Source organism: Lycorma delicatula, chromosome 4, assembly GCF_047948215.1.
Source record: "Lycorma delicatula isolate Av1 chromosome 4, ASM4794821v1, whole genome shotgun sequence".
NCBI lineage: Eukaryota > Metazoa > Arthropoda > Insecta > Hemiptera > Fulgoridae > Lycorma > Lycorma delicatula.
In genome coordinates, this window is record NC_134458.1 from 69,962,684 (window position 1) to 69,978,559 (window position 15,876).

The 15,876-nt window shown below is 27.4% G+C and overlaps 1 protein-coding gene across 2 annotated transcripts in view; it reads right to left on the reverse strand.

Moving 5' to 3' along the window:
* Positions 1–629: 629 nt before the first annotated feature.
* The window catches only part of LOC142323525 (CD2 antigen cytoplasmic tail-binding protein 2 homolog), a 48,573-nt gene continuing 33,326 nt past the window's right edge, over positions 630–15,876 (reverse strand). The window contains exons 4-7 of one of the 2 annotated variants that reach the window (XR_012756110.1): positions 14,612–14,793; positions 11,381–11,600; positions 2,794–2,963; positions 630–778 (exon numbers count right to left, since the gene is read on the reverse strand). Coding sequence is in view for 1 of the 2 variants with exons in the window: in XM_075363288.1 (XP_075219403.1) it covers positions 2,896–2,963; positions 11,381–11,600; positions 14,612–14,793 (470 nt within the window). In the remaining variant the exon portion in view is untranslated. Of the gene's footprint in view, positions 779–2,702; positions 2,964–11,380; positions 11,601–14,611; positions 14,794–15,876 lie in introns of those variants that run through there. The other variant, XM_075363288.1, reaches the window with a different exon arrangement.

Genomic DNA, 15,876 nt, shown 5'->3' on the forward strand with positions numbered 1-15,876 from the left:
AGAAAAATAAAAAAATGTGGCAACTATGATTCTAAATCTACTTTTTTTAAGTAACTTTCTAACTAACTGTGTTTTGTGCAACACATTAAAGATGTACATATAAATTCTGTTGTAAAGAAAAGATTTACAGTACAAATGAGCATGACAGTCCAAAAGACAAATGGTTTTTAAAAATTTTCAAAAGGTAAAAATTGGGGAGAGTGAAAAATAGAATTTCATTGTTACATTAGGCAACTAATGGAGCTTTTTTTTATCAACATAACTTTATTCACAAACAATTCAAAAACTTGAACATACAATAATTTTAATTACCTGATAAATGCAAAAGTTTTATTTTTGCATTCTTTGTAATATTTATTGTTATTTTTTCTTTCTTTGATAGTACATTACTTAATTATAAATTCAATAAAAAAAGTATTTAATAATATATATATATATATATATATATATATAAATACAGAATCTGTGACTTTAAACTAGTAATACAAGCAATTTTAATAGGTAAAAAAATCATGAAACAGAATTAAAACAAGTATTTTTACATAAATGGGATAAACTTTTATTACAATCTCAGAATAAAAGTTTATTTTATTTAATATACATTAACTACTTTTTAAATGGTATTTATTATAATGTATTTACAATATTTACATTGTTTTATGCTTAATAGTAATAAAAAGTGATTTTGTTTGTATTAATTTTAACATTTAGTTATAAACTAAAAGAGAAAAAAAACAATAATTATGATAAAAAACAGGCCTTGACAGAATGTGGTAAACTGAAATAAAATTAAAAAAAATAAAACATTATAAATTTCAATTAACAGTGTGTTAAAGTAAATGATATTGTAAACCATAAGTTTTAAATTAATAACTAAAAAAATGCACGCATGCGCGCGCACACACACACACACACACACACACACACACACATATATATATATATATATATTTTATGTATAATAGTTATATAAATCATTATTAGCAGCACAAATAATAAAATAAAAATCTTTACAGACTAAATTTTTAGATAAAAGAAATTACTTAACCATTTCCCTAAGTATTCTCTTGTAATTTTATAATGCAAACTTCTTTCATACTTTTTTCTCAATTGTCATTACTAAAGCACATTATTTCAAAGTGTAAAATACAAACTAAATTTTTTTTTTTTACTTTACATAAAGATCAAAAATATTACAAACAAATCTCAATTTTTTTCTTTTTTTTGTAGTCATGTTGAATAATGTTATTTTAATATAAGATTTTTATCTTTAAAAAACTCCTTAAATTTGGACTAGGTCTGGAAGACCTCCATGTATCTGCTGAAATTTGAATGTACATGAAAAAATTAAAATCACTACTTCAGATTTTATAAATTAAGATATGTTTAACAGCTGCAATAAATTGAAACAATCGCACAACTACAGCTGAACAAATAAAATATCTACTTTGCAATAAAATTGACCTGCACGACGTAATATAAAACATACCAAATAATGTGGCACAATTATTTCAATAACAAAAAACAATCATTATTGCTATAAAATAATTATCAAAAAATTGTTTCAAAACGTATAAACTATTATAAATAAATAGAATATTGATAATCTGTAAAAATAATGTTCAGCTCTTTTCTTTTGAAAATCCTATAATAAAAAAAAAGTTGATGTTAAATATAGTTAAGCAGAATTATATATTTTATTGATGTTGAAGGTCCACTCATGACATTATCACACATGCAATAAACATTTGCATAGTTTCAATATGCAAAAAGAAAGTTGTTAACAGATATTAAGTTGATTAAACGTTAAAAACACTTGTTTATGCCATTCAATATAGTGCACTATACTTATATATAAATAAAGAAAAGAAAAAAGAACTTTCTTTTGCACTTCACTTGATTTTGTGCATATACATTCGGTTAAGTCTACGTTTTGTTCTATCTAAGGTATTTATCCAACAGCAATTATTTTTTGACATTAAAGACTAAAATTTTAGTAGCAAAGCCATTCTTTATTATTAAAATTTTATCAGGTAAATGAATTACAGACTTAAAGAGAAAATGTTGTTATAATAGAAAAATTTCACAAAATTAAAAAATAGAAACACATTCAAATTAGTCTCAAAACAAATGGAAATGCCAAGAAAAATCATAGAAATTCACGATAAACATAAAGGATTTATTAACACAAATTCAAACTAATACAAAAGTTTTGCACATTAAAATTTCAAAATAACACTCATGATAAAAAAACATAAGTGTCATATCATCCACAGTTTGCGTAAAACAGTACGTGAGGCTTCAACAGTGAATTTGGTACTAGGTAGGTTAAAATATAAAAAGAAATATTTCTGATTATAAAACTATACACTTGCCTACACAGGAAAAACATAAACACCCATTCAATGTAACTCACACATATTCAGAAACATGGGCCCACATAAACAAAATAAAATATTTTTTTTAATGTTAGCTAATATATAAGAACACAGCATAAAAATCCCTCCCTCCCAAAAAAAACCTACTGTAAAACATATTTCATCAATACTGAATCATTTATATACATTTTTGAAACAGTAATATATTTTTTATACATAGAATTACCAATCTTACACACACACACGCACGCACACACACACACACACACACATATATATATAATATATATATATATATATATATATATATATATATATACACACACACAGAGATGTTCAATAAAACAATTGGTCATCAATCAATATAGTAGAAAAATTAAAAGGAATTTTAATCTAAAAATGTACAAAAACAGACCAAATGTAAGAAAAAGACTGCCATAGTTAAGCTGACAATTCTATTAAATGAATTACATCAGCTTAACTGAACAAATTCATTCGTTGATGTCTTTTTGAAGAATTAGGGACTTGAATTTGAATTGTCTACTAAATCAACTTCAGCACTGTCACAACCACCACCAGCCTCACCTAAAAGAAAAAAAATAACACTTAGTAAAAGTACTCCTCACAGATTCTTTTTCTTAAATGCATTTGTACAATCACAATTATGTACATATTATTTTAAATACAAAATGTATATGTTCAAACAGCAATTTCTGTTTAACAGAATCCATCATTTTACAGTTAAAAGAGAAAATATATTGTGAATAAAGTAACAATTGCAATCATTCACCGAATAGATTTTTAATGCAAAAAATAATAAACTTTACTGCTTTGTAAAACAGCATCAGATAGTTATATCCCCTTCGTTTCCAACTAATATACTGCCAGTAAGTTCAATGATTTTCACTTCTAAATGAAACCATATGAGTTTCCAACAACATAGTCTACCCGTAGTTTAGGAGGAAATCCAAACAAACATGCAGGATACCTCACGCTTAAATTGCTCAATTAATTTTCTTAATCTTAATTTGCTACATTAGCCTGTTCAATGAGAATCCACATCAGCAACTGTTTGTTTACAGCTTACGTATCTAAAGTATTTACAAGCCTATAGTTTTATTAGAAATAATGTAAAATTTGAAGCTTACTGATAAATTTAATTAAATGAACAACATACCTTCGATGCTATGTTAACATTAGGGTGTCATCAGTCAGGATGAGTTAAAAAATAGATTGTTTAAATGTACTGTTACAGTACAATTAATCAATTATATATAATTGATTAATGTTGAAAGTTAAAAACTATTATAATAAACCAAACTTTAAATAAAAGGAGTACAACAATGTGCAGTCCAAGTAGAGGGTTTGCTGCTATACAGTTTTTAATACAGAGAAATCTTTCTAAGGCAGCGGTTCCTGATAATTCTGGTCTTCTGTTGATGCAGTCACCTTAAGAGAAAATGACAAAACCTGATTTTCTATTCACAGAAAAGCTTTAAGTTACCTGAGGATATTGAGATCCATTAGACAGGAAAACATAGATAGAGATGTATAGAATTTCAGTTAATAATAAACATAGATTAAAAACAAAACTTAAAAAAATACATATGAATATCAACACAACATTTTTAAAAATATATGTACAGAATTTAATACATAATTTTTTTTTAAATGTAAGAGAACAGAATTTTATAAACAAATGTTATACCAGAAATAAATTTTAGACAAAACAATCTTACAATAAAAATTTTATTAACTAATCTTAAACACTGCTCATTGTAGTATTAATGTAATTAAGTCTGCCTACTAAGTTTTGTATTCCAATTAATCACTTGTTTTTCTAAGATAATCTGAACTTCAAAAAGCAAATCAATCACAATTTTACTTTTTACAAAACAACTTGTTTTAATTTATTCACAACTTAATTGACTTAAGAGAACTGCCTTTTTTCAGTATCTTCTCCCATTTCATTTTCTTCCACTTCTTTTGAACATACCCAGAATCTGTTTCTCCTGGAAAAACTTCATCTTCACACTCTCTTCATTAAAGGTTGCATCAATGTTAGCACCTGCTGACCTAGCTCTCAGCAATTTCTCATTCAGTTTGGACTGCACTCTTATCATTTGTATTTTCATATTTAGGTAGCCCCCAATTAATATCATTTTTCTTAAAACACTATTATACCATACACTTTTCAATACTATCCCGTGCTTATTTTACACGTTTGACTAAATCTGCCAAAGAGAGATTTATAAACGTTTCACCAACATTTGGTTACAAAGTGATTATACAATGTTGAAAAATAATATACTGAAGGTTAAATTAACAGATTATTCTGAAACTGAACAGTTGTAATTTACAAGTTGTATTAGCCAGTAAAAACAATAAATCAACATTACTTAATTATATATTAAGATTGCATGGGGCAGTACCTAGAATTAACAGCACTTTGAAGCTTTATTTTTATTATTATTTTTAATTAACTTTTCAGTTCATTGAAAATAATGCCTATCATCCAGGATTTTCAATTTGCATACCATTCAGTCAAGACATATTAGCATTTTTAAAACATTAGAACTGTAAGGGAACTATTTATCATTTATGGCTGTTCTTTTTTCCCTACAGCATTAATATACAGCATTGTTGTTATTCTTTTAGTATGCATTACAAACTTGGAATGTCAATGACTGAGCAGATAAATGCTTGATAGAAAGGTCCTGTTTCATTGACATCATTAATGTCCTTAAAATCATAATCTTTTAATTGAGGCAAGTAATACAACCACTCTACTACAATGACAGATTTACTTGACAGCTTTAGTTTTTTAAAACAATACTGTTTTGATGACAGAATTTTTCAAACCAATCACTGGTGAATTTATCAATGTGAAGTTGCTGTGCATAACTTACACTTCTTTTTTGTACAATTTCAACACGACTGGAAATTTCTACAACTGAATACCCTGAGATCAAGCCATTTATTTCTTTGTATGACTGAAAAATCTTCTTTTTGAATTTTCATTAGCATTATTTAGCTGTATGTCTTTTTATGTTTCCTTTTCTTTTAGCATTTTTGGATCTGATTTTTACCACACTCGTATGTTTGTGTTATCCTCTTTTGTAACATATTACAGGCAACCATCTCAATAACTTTTAATTACACATCTAAGTTTAATATTTTTACTTTGTTTTTTGCAGAAGTCTTAAGCAAAAATAATAATAATAATAAAGTTAAAAATTCACTTCTATGATGAAGTTTAAAATTCACTGAAACTTTACTGACCGATTGCAAGAAAATTAAAAGTAGAACTGCAAATTGTATTAAATTTGTGGTGTCAATTAAACATTGATTCAGTGTATGAGATGATCTGGGCAGACAGAAACTGATACTACTGGTAGTTAAGCATGTGACGATTTGTGTAGGATAAAGTATTATAAAAAACTATTCTACATTAACAAGCCTACACAACAAATTATATCAGAATGCAAAACCAATAAAATTAATGGTTCAGAAATGTTAATGAATTACTATTACTGTACTCTATAGTTTTTCTATTTTTAAAATGGCTTAAAATCAAACCTCCTAATCTACTTTTTATATTTTTGTTAAATGCTGAACATAGATAAATATATACAAATGTTAATTAGTCACCTAAAAATAAATATTTAATGGTTACAGTTTGGCTGGAGTGTGAGGTCAGGTTAGAAAATAGCAACATAATAGTAAGTACCAATATTTATTTATGTTAGAAATATTGGTCACTTCCAGAGATGCTTATGTGAGGGTGGTTGGCATCATAAGAGGTTCCACTGTACATGTAACCTGCCAAGCTGAAATGGGTTTTTGTATCATCTAGTACAGGTAACCCTACATATATACATTCATCTTTTTATGAAAAACATTTATTGTGACCAAGTGTCTGGTGTGACTGACAGATTGTGCATAAAATTATCTGCTTTAGTTTATTGTTATGAAATTATATACTCTAACTTTGCATAAACACATATGTTCACTATCACCAGAAGTTCCATTTTTTTAAATAAACTTTGTGTGCATGTATGTGCTTTGTATATATATATATATATATATATATATATATATATATATATATATATATATATGTGTGTGTGTGTGTGTGTGTGTGTGTGTGCACACATGCGCATGTGTATGTGTAAATGATGTACATCTAAAAATAAATGCCTAAATGATCAACCATAAGTATCTTACAACTAATAGGCTTCCAAAACTGAAACTGAAAATTTTGTAGACCTTAAATTTGAATATTAAAAATTATTGTAATAAAATACAAGTACATTTGAATTATTGTTATTATGTATCACAATATATATAAAAATGTTTTTGTCACTTCAATTAATATTTTTTAAATTGTAATAATAATAGTTTAATAATATATTAATTTTCAGTAAATCAGTTATTTGAATACACGTTATTTTTTGTTACTGCTTTACTGAATATTCTGTAAATAATGAGCAATATGAAATTACTTCTGTTTCCTAAAAATATCATAAAATTTAGGCCAGAAAGATCATCACATGGGATGAATAAAAGCAAGATTTACCAAGCTCACCAAATAAAAAATAGTCAAATAATCAATAAAGGGCATTAACCTCATAATACTACAAAAAAAATCATAAAAATTAGAAAAGCTACAGGAAAACCAACTAACTCTAGTAACTAAACAAAGAGAAGCTATACAGCAGAAAAGAGAGCAACCCTGTTTTTCAAAATAAATGTAGTTACAAACTTATGAACAGATCTTAGTACCCCATCTGTTTTCATTTATAAGAGATTTAATTTTAAAATCCTACACAAGTTAAAATGTATCATAACAGATAGCAGAAATCCAAATTGTAACAATGTTTCTCATACGATACTTGTTTCATTATGAGATTTCAACAATACAGATAAAGATGGAAGTACGCACTATACTAGTAAACAAACAAGTATCACATTAAAGTAAACATATAATTAAGTTTTTTTTAAAATTACATTCCTACCACAAGCCTTTAGGACAACAAATAATTAAAATAATAATGATATAAACATTCATCTGAAATATCAAATTTCTAATTAAAATTAAATGTAAATCTGAAAATAACTATAATAAAAACCATAAATATACTGCACGGTAATAAAAATTGGACCTTATTAATGTTAAATTTAAAATAATAATATTAAAATATCATAAAGCAAAGTAAATAAATAAAATATAAGAGAGAAATTAAATAATTTACACTATTTACCACCTTCACAAACAATTTCTGTGCAATTAATTCCTTTTTGCTGAATTTACCTTCAAAAACGCAATGGTAAATTACTTATCACACCATCTTTAAATTTAGCTTCGCTTAACTGTGGAAAATGTCCTATTAAAAGTTTGAAACTTGCATATTTTTTTTACCCATGGGCTTACAAGTTTTCATAGATCCTAATTTGATGTAAAACAGAAGAAGAAGAATCTTCTCGGATTTAGCAAGGAGGGGCATATGATACATTTTAAGCACCTGATTCAAATTTATTTTTGACGGGTTATTTTTACAAAATCTTCTGCTATTCCATAAAACACAAGCAACATAAAACCATAAAAAAAGCAATATTCTGAAAACCCATCTTGGAGACCCATAAATCTTATGACCTCCAAATACCCACAAACTCAAACTATAATACCAAATACCAATTAAACTGCTTGTACTCGATTCCAACCAGAATGGAAACGATGTTAACATGTTTCTTTTACCAAAACTAAATTACTATCTGGTATGACTTCTTACTTCCATCATGGATATAGCTAAGGCTATATTTACATAAATCAATAAAAAAGCTCAATTCTATAGATTTATAATCTATTCCTACTTATTATTAATCCAGTAAAAACATATACAATAAGAATCCTCCATCTTATAAAATACTGAGAAAGCAGCATTCCTTTTTCTGATGGATGCAATGCTACCAACAGATTTCATTCTTAAAGGCTAATGCTAGAAAGTTCAGTCTGCTGTTCTGATAGGCTCAAGTCATACACCCAATCATTTAATGACACAATGGGGGATGATTCATTGGATATCTGAGATCTATAAGCAGGATCGAAAATGTTCTCAAAAGTACATTTTCTTTAGTTTGTATATTATCACTACCTCTGAAATGCTTAACAGCTCTGAAATGTTAATATCATCCATTTCAATAATGCAGTCTGTATTTGTTAGTCTCTCCATGAGGAACCTGTTTAAAAGTAGATAACGCATTCAAATATTAATTTTTTTTTTTTTTTTAATATACTTCTGTTTTATAAAACAAAATTAGTAATCATCAAATTGATTTTTAGCCTCACACCACACTATAGGAAGAGCACTGGATTTGCTGTTTGCATTTACTACGCCGTTACATACAGTGTCTGTTGCCTTTCATTCACAAAACTAGTCACACCACAGCTTATAAAAAAAACATGAGGAGCCCAATTTTTATCCAGATCCCCCAATTCACAACCAAAATATAAAAAAAAGCATTATTTTTATCTATCTTGTGGCTTTAATGCAAAATGCCCACAAACATAAAACTTATCTGATGAATTTTTAAAAGATCTTTGATGAAAACTTGACATTTAGGAAGAAAATTGCCCTAAAAAAGCACGACTACACCAAGCAAAGGCTGGCTTTCTACTGATAATAAACACATACAAACACCAACATTCCAGTACCCCTACCACTAGCCTGCAGATTTACCACCTATGATGTGGTTAAACTACTAAATCACAGGAAAGGATGGCAATTAATCATACGTTAACATAAAAATGTAATATGCTGGGATTTTTTTAAGAGTTGATTTATAAATTACAAGCAAACTGAATAATAAAAATGATTTGACCTGTGTCACAAATACACTGCTGACCAGCGCATATATATATATATATATATATATATATATATAAAATCTTTGAGACATATTACTAGCAAAGTAGTAAAACATATAATTAAGATCTCCCTACCAGGAACTTACAAAGAATAGCTTTTTTGAAAAGTACAAAAGAATGTTGTGAACAGCATTTCAGCAAATATTAAAGAGTGTATCAAGTTAAGTTAAACCACTGAGTTACTTTTTTTATACGTATTATAGTTATTTAAATCACATTTTTTATCTAATAAAGTGTTATTTTTAATTTATACCAAACATTATGAAATATAATTACAAAATAAAATTATTTAGAGGAGGAATTTAAAAAAAAATAAGTCTGTAAATCCAACAACATTAATGAAGTACAGTAAAATATTCACCAAGGAAAAGTAAAAATGCTTTATATGAGAATTAATATTTTAAAATACTTTAAAAACAATAAAGTTGTCTGCAATAAAAACAGTTATCTAATTCTATTTAAAATTACTGAATAATTATTCGATAAAAATGAAGCTAGATTACATTTAACATCGTGTAAAATTAAAGAACATAGTTTCTAACTTCAATCAAATCACCAACATTATTACAAATGTTTACAAATTTATTTTAATGTGCATTCTTTTATGTTTTCAATACAGATTATTCATTTATTTATTCCAGGCAAGAATTTTGACTACATACAATACAGTATCACCATTGCCACCAATGTCAGCTGTTTGTGATATGAGGACAAACATTACACTTCCTATATTTAAATTAAGCAAAGTTCTTAGCATAGTTTTGACACCCACGTCTTATGCTAAACTGACATATACCTATACTGAATAATGCTGGCATCATAAACCATGAACCACAACAAATATTATACATACAAACAGCCAACAAGTGTAATGAGAATCTTACTTGTGATTATTCACAAAAAAATTGAATAAGAAACATCGGTTCTGATAACTGGTAGGGAAATAGAAAACTATAAATTAAAATAAGTATGTAGACTCCTTGGTCCATGTGTCACTAGTGATAGTTTAAAGGTTTTTAAAAGATAATAATTACTTTTTCTGAATGTATAATAAAATTTTAACCATTTTTAAAAAAGATTCACTAAACTGGGAAATTTATAAGAGTAAATGAAAAACGACTTTTATATTTACATAATCTTTCATTTTTAAATCAATTCCCACTTTCATTGATGAATTCTGATAAATGTTCAGTTAACCTTCTCTTATAAAATAAATCCGAAATTTTTTTATAATCATAATCACCATAAAGTATGGTAGAGCATACTTAAAGAACTTGTACATCTGTTCGCCTAGAGGGAGACTAGTGTCATACAGACGGGTCAACGTATTTCTTTATAACATAATCTGTAAAAATCCTCATACATAATGAGCAATGGTAAATACAGCAGTAAGTCTCTTTACTGTAACAGTTAAAATTTTAAGAGATTTCAAACTTTTTGGTAATGATTAAAATAATGAAAAATAAACAGTGACAAACTGCTGTAACAAATTTGAACATAAAGTAGGTACAAACATAGTGTTAATTATAGTAATTATTACTGATTAATTAGTCTTCTTAAGAAATAAATTTATGTTAAAAAATCACACTGCTATAAAACAAAGAAAATGAGTTTTTTTTTGTCTTCAGTCATTTGACTGGTTTGATGCAGCTCTCCAAGATTCCCTATCTAGTGCTAGTCGTTTCATTTCAGTATACCCTCTACATCCTACATCCCTAACAATTTGTTTTACATATTCCAAACGTGGCCTGCCTACACAATTTTTCCCTTCTACCTGTCCTTCCAATATTAAAGCGACTATTCCAGGATGCTGAATGAAAATCAGTACATATTAAAATTATCAAATTATGAAACTAATATTCTACTTGCAAAATAACAGAAAGCAAAGTGAAATGATAGTTAAAAACTAAAAATACTGCAGACAAAGAGAAAAAATTATTAAAAACTACAAAAAGGAACAGCTGTCATTGAACAGAGTATACTGCTTCAACATAAATAAAAAACTGTTTGATAATAATCCACTGAACATAGATAGAGAAATGACAAACTGTAAATGAATTAAAATTAAATTTACCTATAGAATAACTTTTTTGGTATGTGGAAGATGTTGAGCTAGATACATCTGAACTGGATGTAGGTTCATTGTCAGTTTGATTTGTCAAGCTTTTCTTTGATGCTGCTTCTCCTTCAAGCTTAGCCTTTTCTTTATCTCCAAAATCATCTGCATACATATCTAATTCTGGAGCTTTATTATTATCAATAAAACTTCTAGACTTTTCACTTGACTTGCTAATCTGAAAATTAATATCAAATAATTAAAATAAAACCTTGCTTTTAATTAACAAAACATAAAATCAAATACAAAATGACATAAATGTGGTGATATAATTAATGAAAAAGATTAAACAAATCCAGGTGAATAAATGAATATTAATTTGATGTGTTCAATCAAGAAACACAATAAAGATTTTATTATACAAAATTTGAACATGTAAATTTAAAATTCAAGTTGGATATATCAGTTTCAAGTTATATGGGCTTAATGCTTTCTGCATGCGTAACTCTATCCAATTGCTGATATGAATTTTCATAATGAATCACTTAACACTAGAAACAATACAGTGAAATTTATCAAATTTAAACATTTTTAATTTAGTTTGATAATAATTTGTACTTTTTCCATTACTCTTTTCTGTATGAAATAATAACAAACAAAACTTCTTCATTTGAACTTCCTAGTTTCTTTTTTAGTTTAAAAATAAACATAACACTGACACTGCATATCCAATTCTTAGAAAATACTTCAAATAAAATTACACAGATAACAAAAACTTGTTTAAAAAGTTAAGTAAAAAATACATTTTTTTCTACTTTTTGTTATTTATCATTTGAAGTTCAAAATTAAAATACGTGCTCACAAATTGATCAGCAATATGGATGTAAAATCCACATAAAACCAACTTAGAAAAGTTTCAATAAATTTAGTTAGTTAATTTAATTTGAATGTGTAACAAGAAAGAAAATAATAAAAACAATTATAAAAATTAAAAAGCACAACTGCCAAAAAATTTAAAAAAATAAATAGGTTGAACTAAAAAAACAACAATAAATCAAACTAAAAAAAAGAAAACAAGGTATGGAAATAAAGAACTAAACATCGTTAGCAGTATTTAATTAAATAAAATAACAGATGACCAATCAACTTTCAGACAGTTTTAATTTGTTTAAATAAGTTTTTATGTTGTAGAAATAGCAGACATTTAAGGTTGTCCAATGATTATGTTCTCACCAGGTCTTACATTGATAAGAAAATTTTGTCCTTCAATGAAAGTATTTATATCGTCACGGGACTCTTTAATACAGAATAATTACTATTCAGAACTCTTTAATATAGGACAATTACTATTCACAGCCCCCTATTAGATACTATTCAGATTTACTGTTGTTTTTTTTTTAGTTAAATTAATTGATTTTTTAATTTTTTGGTAGTCGTGTTTTTTAATTTTTATAATTGTTTTTATTATTTAATACTTTTTAGAGATCATCAAGAAAAATTCACGATCCAAAAACATATGGATCTATAACGTATTTAATGTACTGAACCAAACGAGGAAACTGTAAAGCTTTCAATTTATTCATTTAATTGGCAAGCAGTGAGTTCCTTGAGAGATTTTTTATCATGTGGATCATACATCAATTTTCTTGGATCCAAACAACTAATGGCTAAGCTCTCCAACTGTCTCACATGTCTCTGTACTACAAAGGCCTTGCCCTTGGCAAATATGAGAGTGCTCAGATCTACAACAGTTCTATTTAGGGTTAGCCCATTTTTATGCACCATCATATGCCAGTACAATATTAGTGGCAGCATACGTCATTTCCCTTTGCCCTGTTTCCCTAAAGCATTAAATTCAAAAATAGTGGACTCGATCCCCAATCCAATGGCGACAGCATACCTCTAATCGTATTGTATCAAACTCTACAAAGACTGTTTGTAAAAGCTCACCAGGCTCAAGCTGATCTCGGCGTAGCAGAAGCCACTCCAGTTTTTCTGAGTATATCAATTAACTTTTGATCTGATTTGGTTCCATTGCAATTTTGTATTATACTAGCAAATAGCCCATTTGAATTTTGAAAATTAGGAGATTAGTTGTGAAGATATAACAAAATTTCTGAATAAACATGATCTGTTGGATCGAGGTGTACCTGATGCATGCAAAAGTTAGCCTTCAACCATTATTTATTACCAGTTGATGGTGATGATTGTTCTAGCCTTGCACAAGGTGTACACATCACCTCACCATTTTAGCCTCACATGCAGTCCCAAGGAAAGCCCATTATTATTATTATAATATAGAAATTTTTTTAATTTATTTAGTATTATTTTATTTTATACTTTATGTAAATTTAATTCTATTATTTTTGCAATTTTATTCATTCGATTGATTTGAATCATTCAGTTCAAACCCAGCTAACATAGTGTTAGATGCTCAAATTTCACAGTTCATTCATTCAATCCGTTAAAGTTTGTGCTTCAACTGGCAAATCTCCACTACTACACGCATTTTTATAAAATGAAAAAACATATAAAAAACTTGTTTTATATGTTTTTTTTCATTTTTTATATGAACATATATATTATATATGTATGTATACAAACATATATAATACATACATATTTATATAGCCTATGACATTCCTAGAAACACAAGGATTCCAACACATGGTCATTCATCTAAGTCGATTTGGCCATTGAGATGTTACGGTGGAAAAAACATAAATACACTCTAAAAACATTACACTTCTTTTTGGCAGTTGTGTAAAAAACACAGTCTCCAGGTTTATTTCATAATTAAAACTCAGTCTCCAGGTTTATTTCATAATTAAAACTCAGTAACAAAATTACCTTGTAAAGTACACTTTATATCAGCAGCTTCAATATAAGACACAAATCATGCAGGATAACAAGAGAATAAAATACATAGGACAAAACTTAAATTCTGTTAAATGTGCTGTCAGAAACAAAGCTCTTATTCATAACAGCACATGAATAACAGCATTAGGAATGAGAAGGCTATAGCAGTGAAATGAGAGCAATATATCATGCTGATTTAATTGAGTAAAAATAAATCCAAAAGAATGCTGTTGGATGGAGTATGAAAGGAAAAACTCATCCGAGGAAAAAGCAGAGTTAATGTGCAAAATGGAGATAAGAAGTGTGAAGAAGAGACAAAGAGAGAATTTAAGGATGAATGACAGAAGGAATGCACGAGTTTGTACCAAACAATCACTTAAATGTTCATACCTTTTCAATAATTTGTTCATATGTCTCTTGGTAAATATCCATGTTCCCAGTCTTATTCAGAATAAGATTAGCAAGTTCTGTAAGGTCAGTCACTTTTTGACGACTTTCTTTATCATCATTCGTTGATTCCCCAGCCTTTTTACGCTTCCATTTTTCAGCAGTGGATACAGTTTTACTCCCTCCTAATAAACATATTATAAATCAGGTTGTGCTAACTTTATCAAAGCAGTTAGTACACTAAGTTCATCGATGCAGCTAGCATATCAAGTTTGCTGATGCACAAGCTGATAAGCTTACACATCTAGCGCAGAATAGCAGACTGATGCAATACAGACCTTAGTGTGAACTTAAGAGGATATATTTAACACATATATTTAACTTATTTTCAAACCCCATAGTAGGAGAAGTAATTTTATGTTAGTTATATTGATGATGTTAAAAACTGAAGAAAGAAAAAGGGCTATATGACAAACTTATTCAAAAACTTTTAATAATTTGGAACATCTACTCACCTGGATGGCATACTTCCTCAAAATTATAGTGTAAAATGATTCTTAGAATGCATATTGAAAAAACTTAAACCTGATAATGTTAAAAATAGCTAAGAAAAGAATTCTAAAATCTAAAAATAGTTTCTTAACTGTTACAGTCCAAAGATTTGACCGAATTAACTTCTGCCATGATTGTATTTTGCCATAAGTATTTTATACAGTAATTAGCAAATCTTTTACATTTTCAATTGTAACAATTAATTTCTTGATTCCCTGAATAGGTAAAAATTAGGGTACATTTAATAAACATTGATACTATTCTATGTAAATTACCAGACAATATTTGCAGTTTTTTAGTTAGGCTCATAAAATAAATTAACAATTTTTTTTTTAAATATAAGATAAACTAGATAATAACATAACTTATAATTTATTGCAGTCAAAATTTCCTAATTCACAGAAATTAGTAGTTTTCTAAATTCTGATTTGAAACAAAAATAAAACTACATAAAAAAATTACATTATATTAAAATAAAATCAACATAAAGTTGGTTTATGTATAAACCAATTTTATTACACAATTTATATCACTGGTATTAATCCACCAGTAACTAAACATATTTATTTGATTGATTCTTAAAACAATCTTTGATTCTTAAAACAATCTTCAAGGGAATTTTTAAAAATTCCCTTGCTATCCAATCAGAGATTTCAGCCTTCTAGTTACACAATTTTTTCAAACCTCAACAATACAGGCTATGCTTATGATGCAGG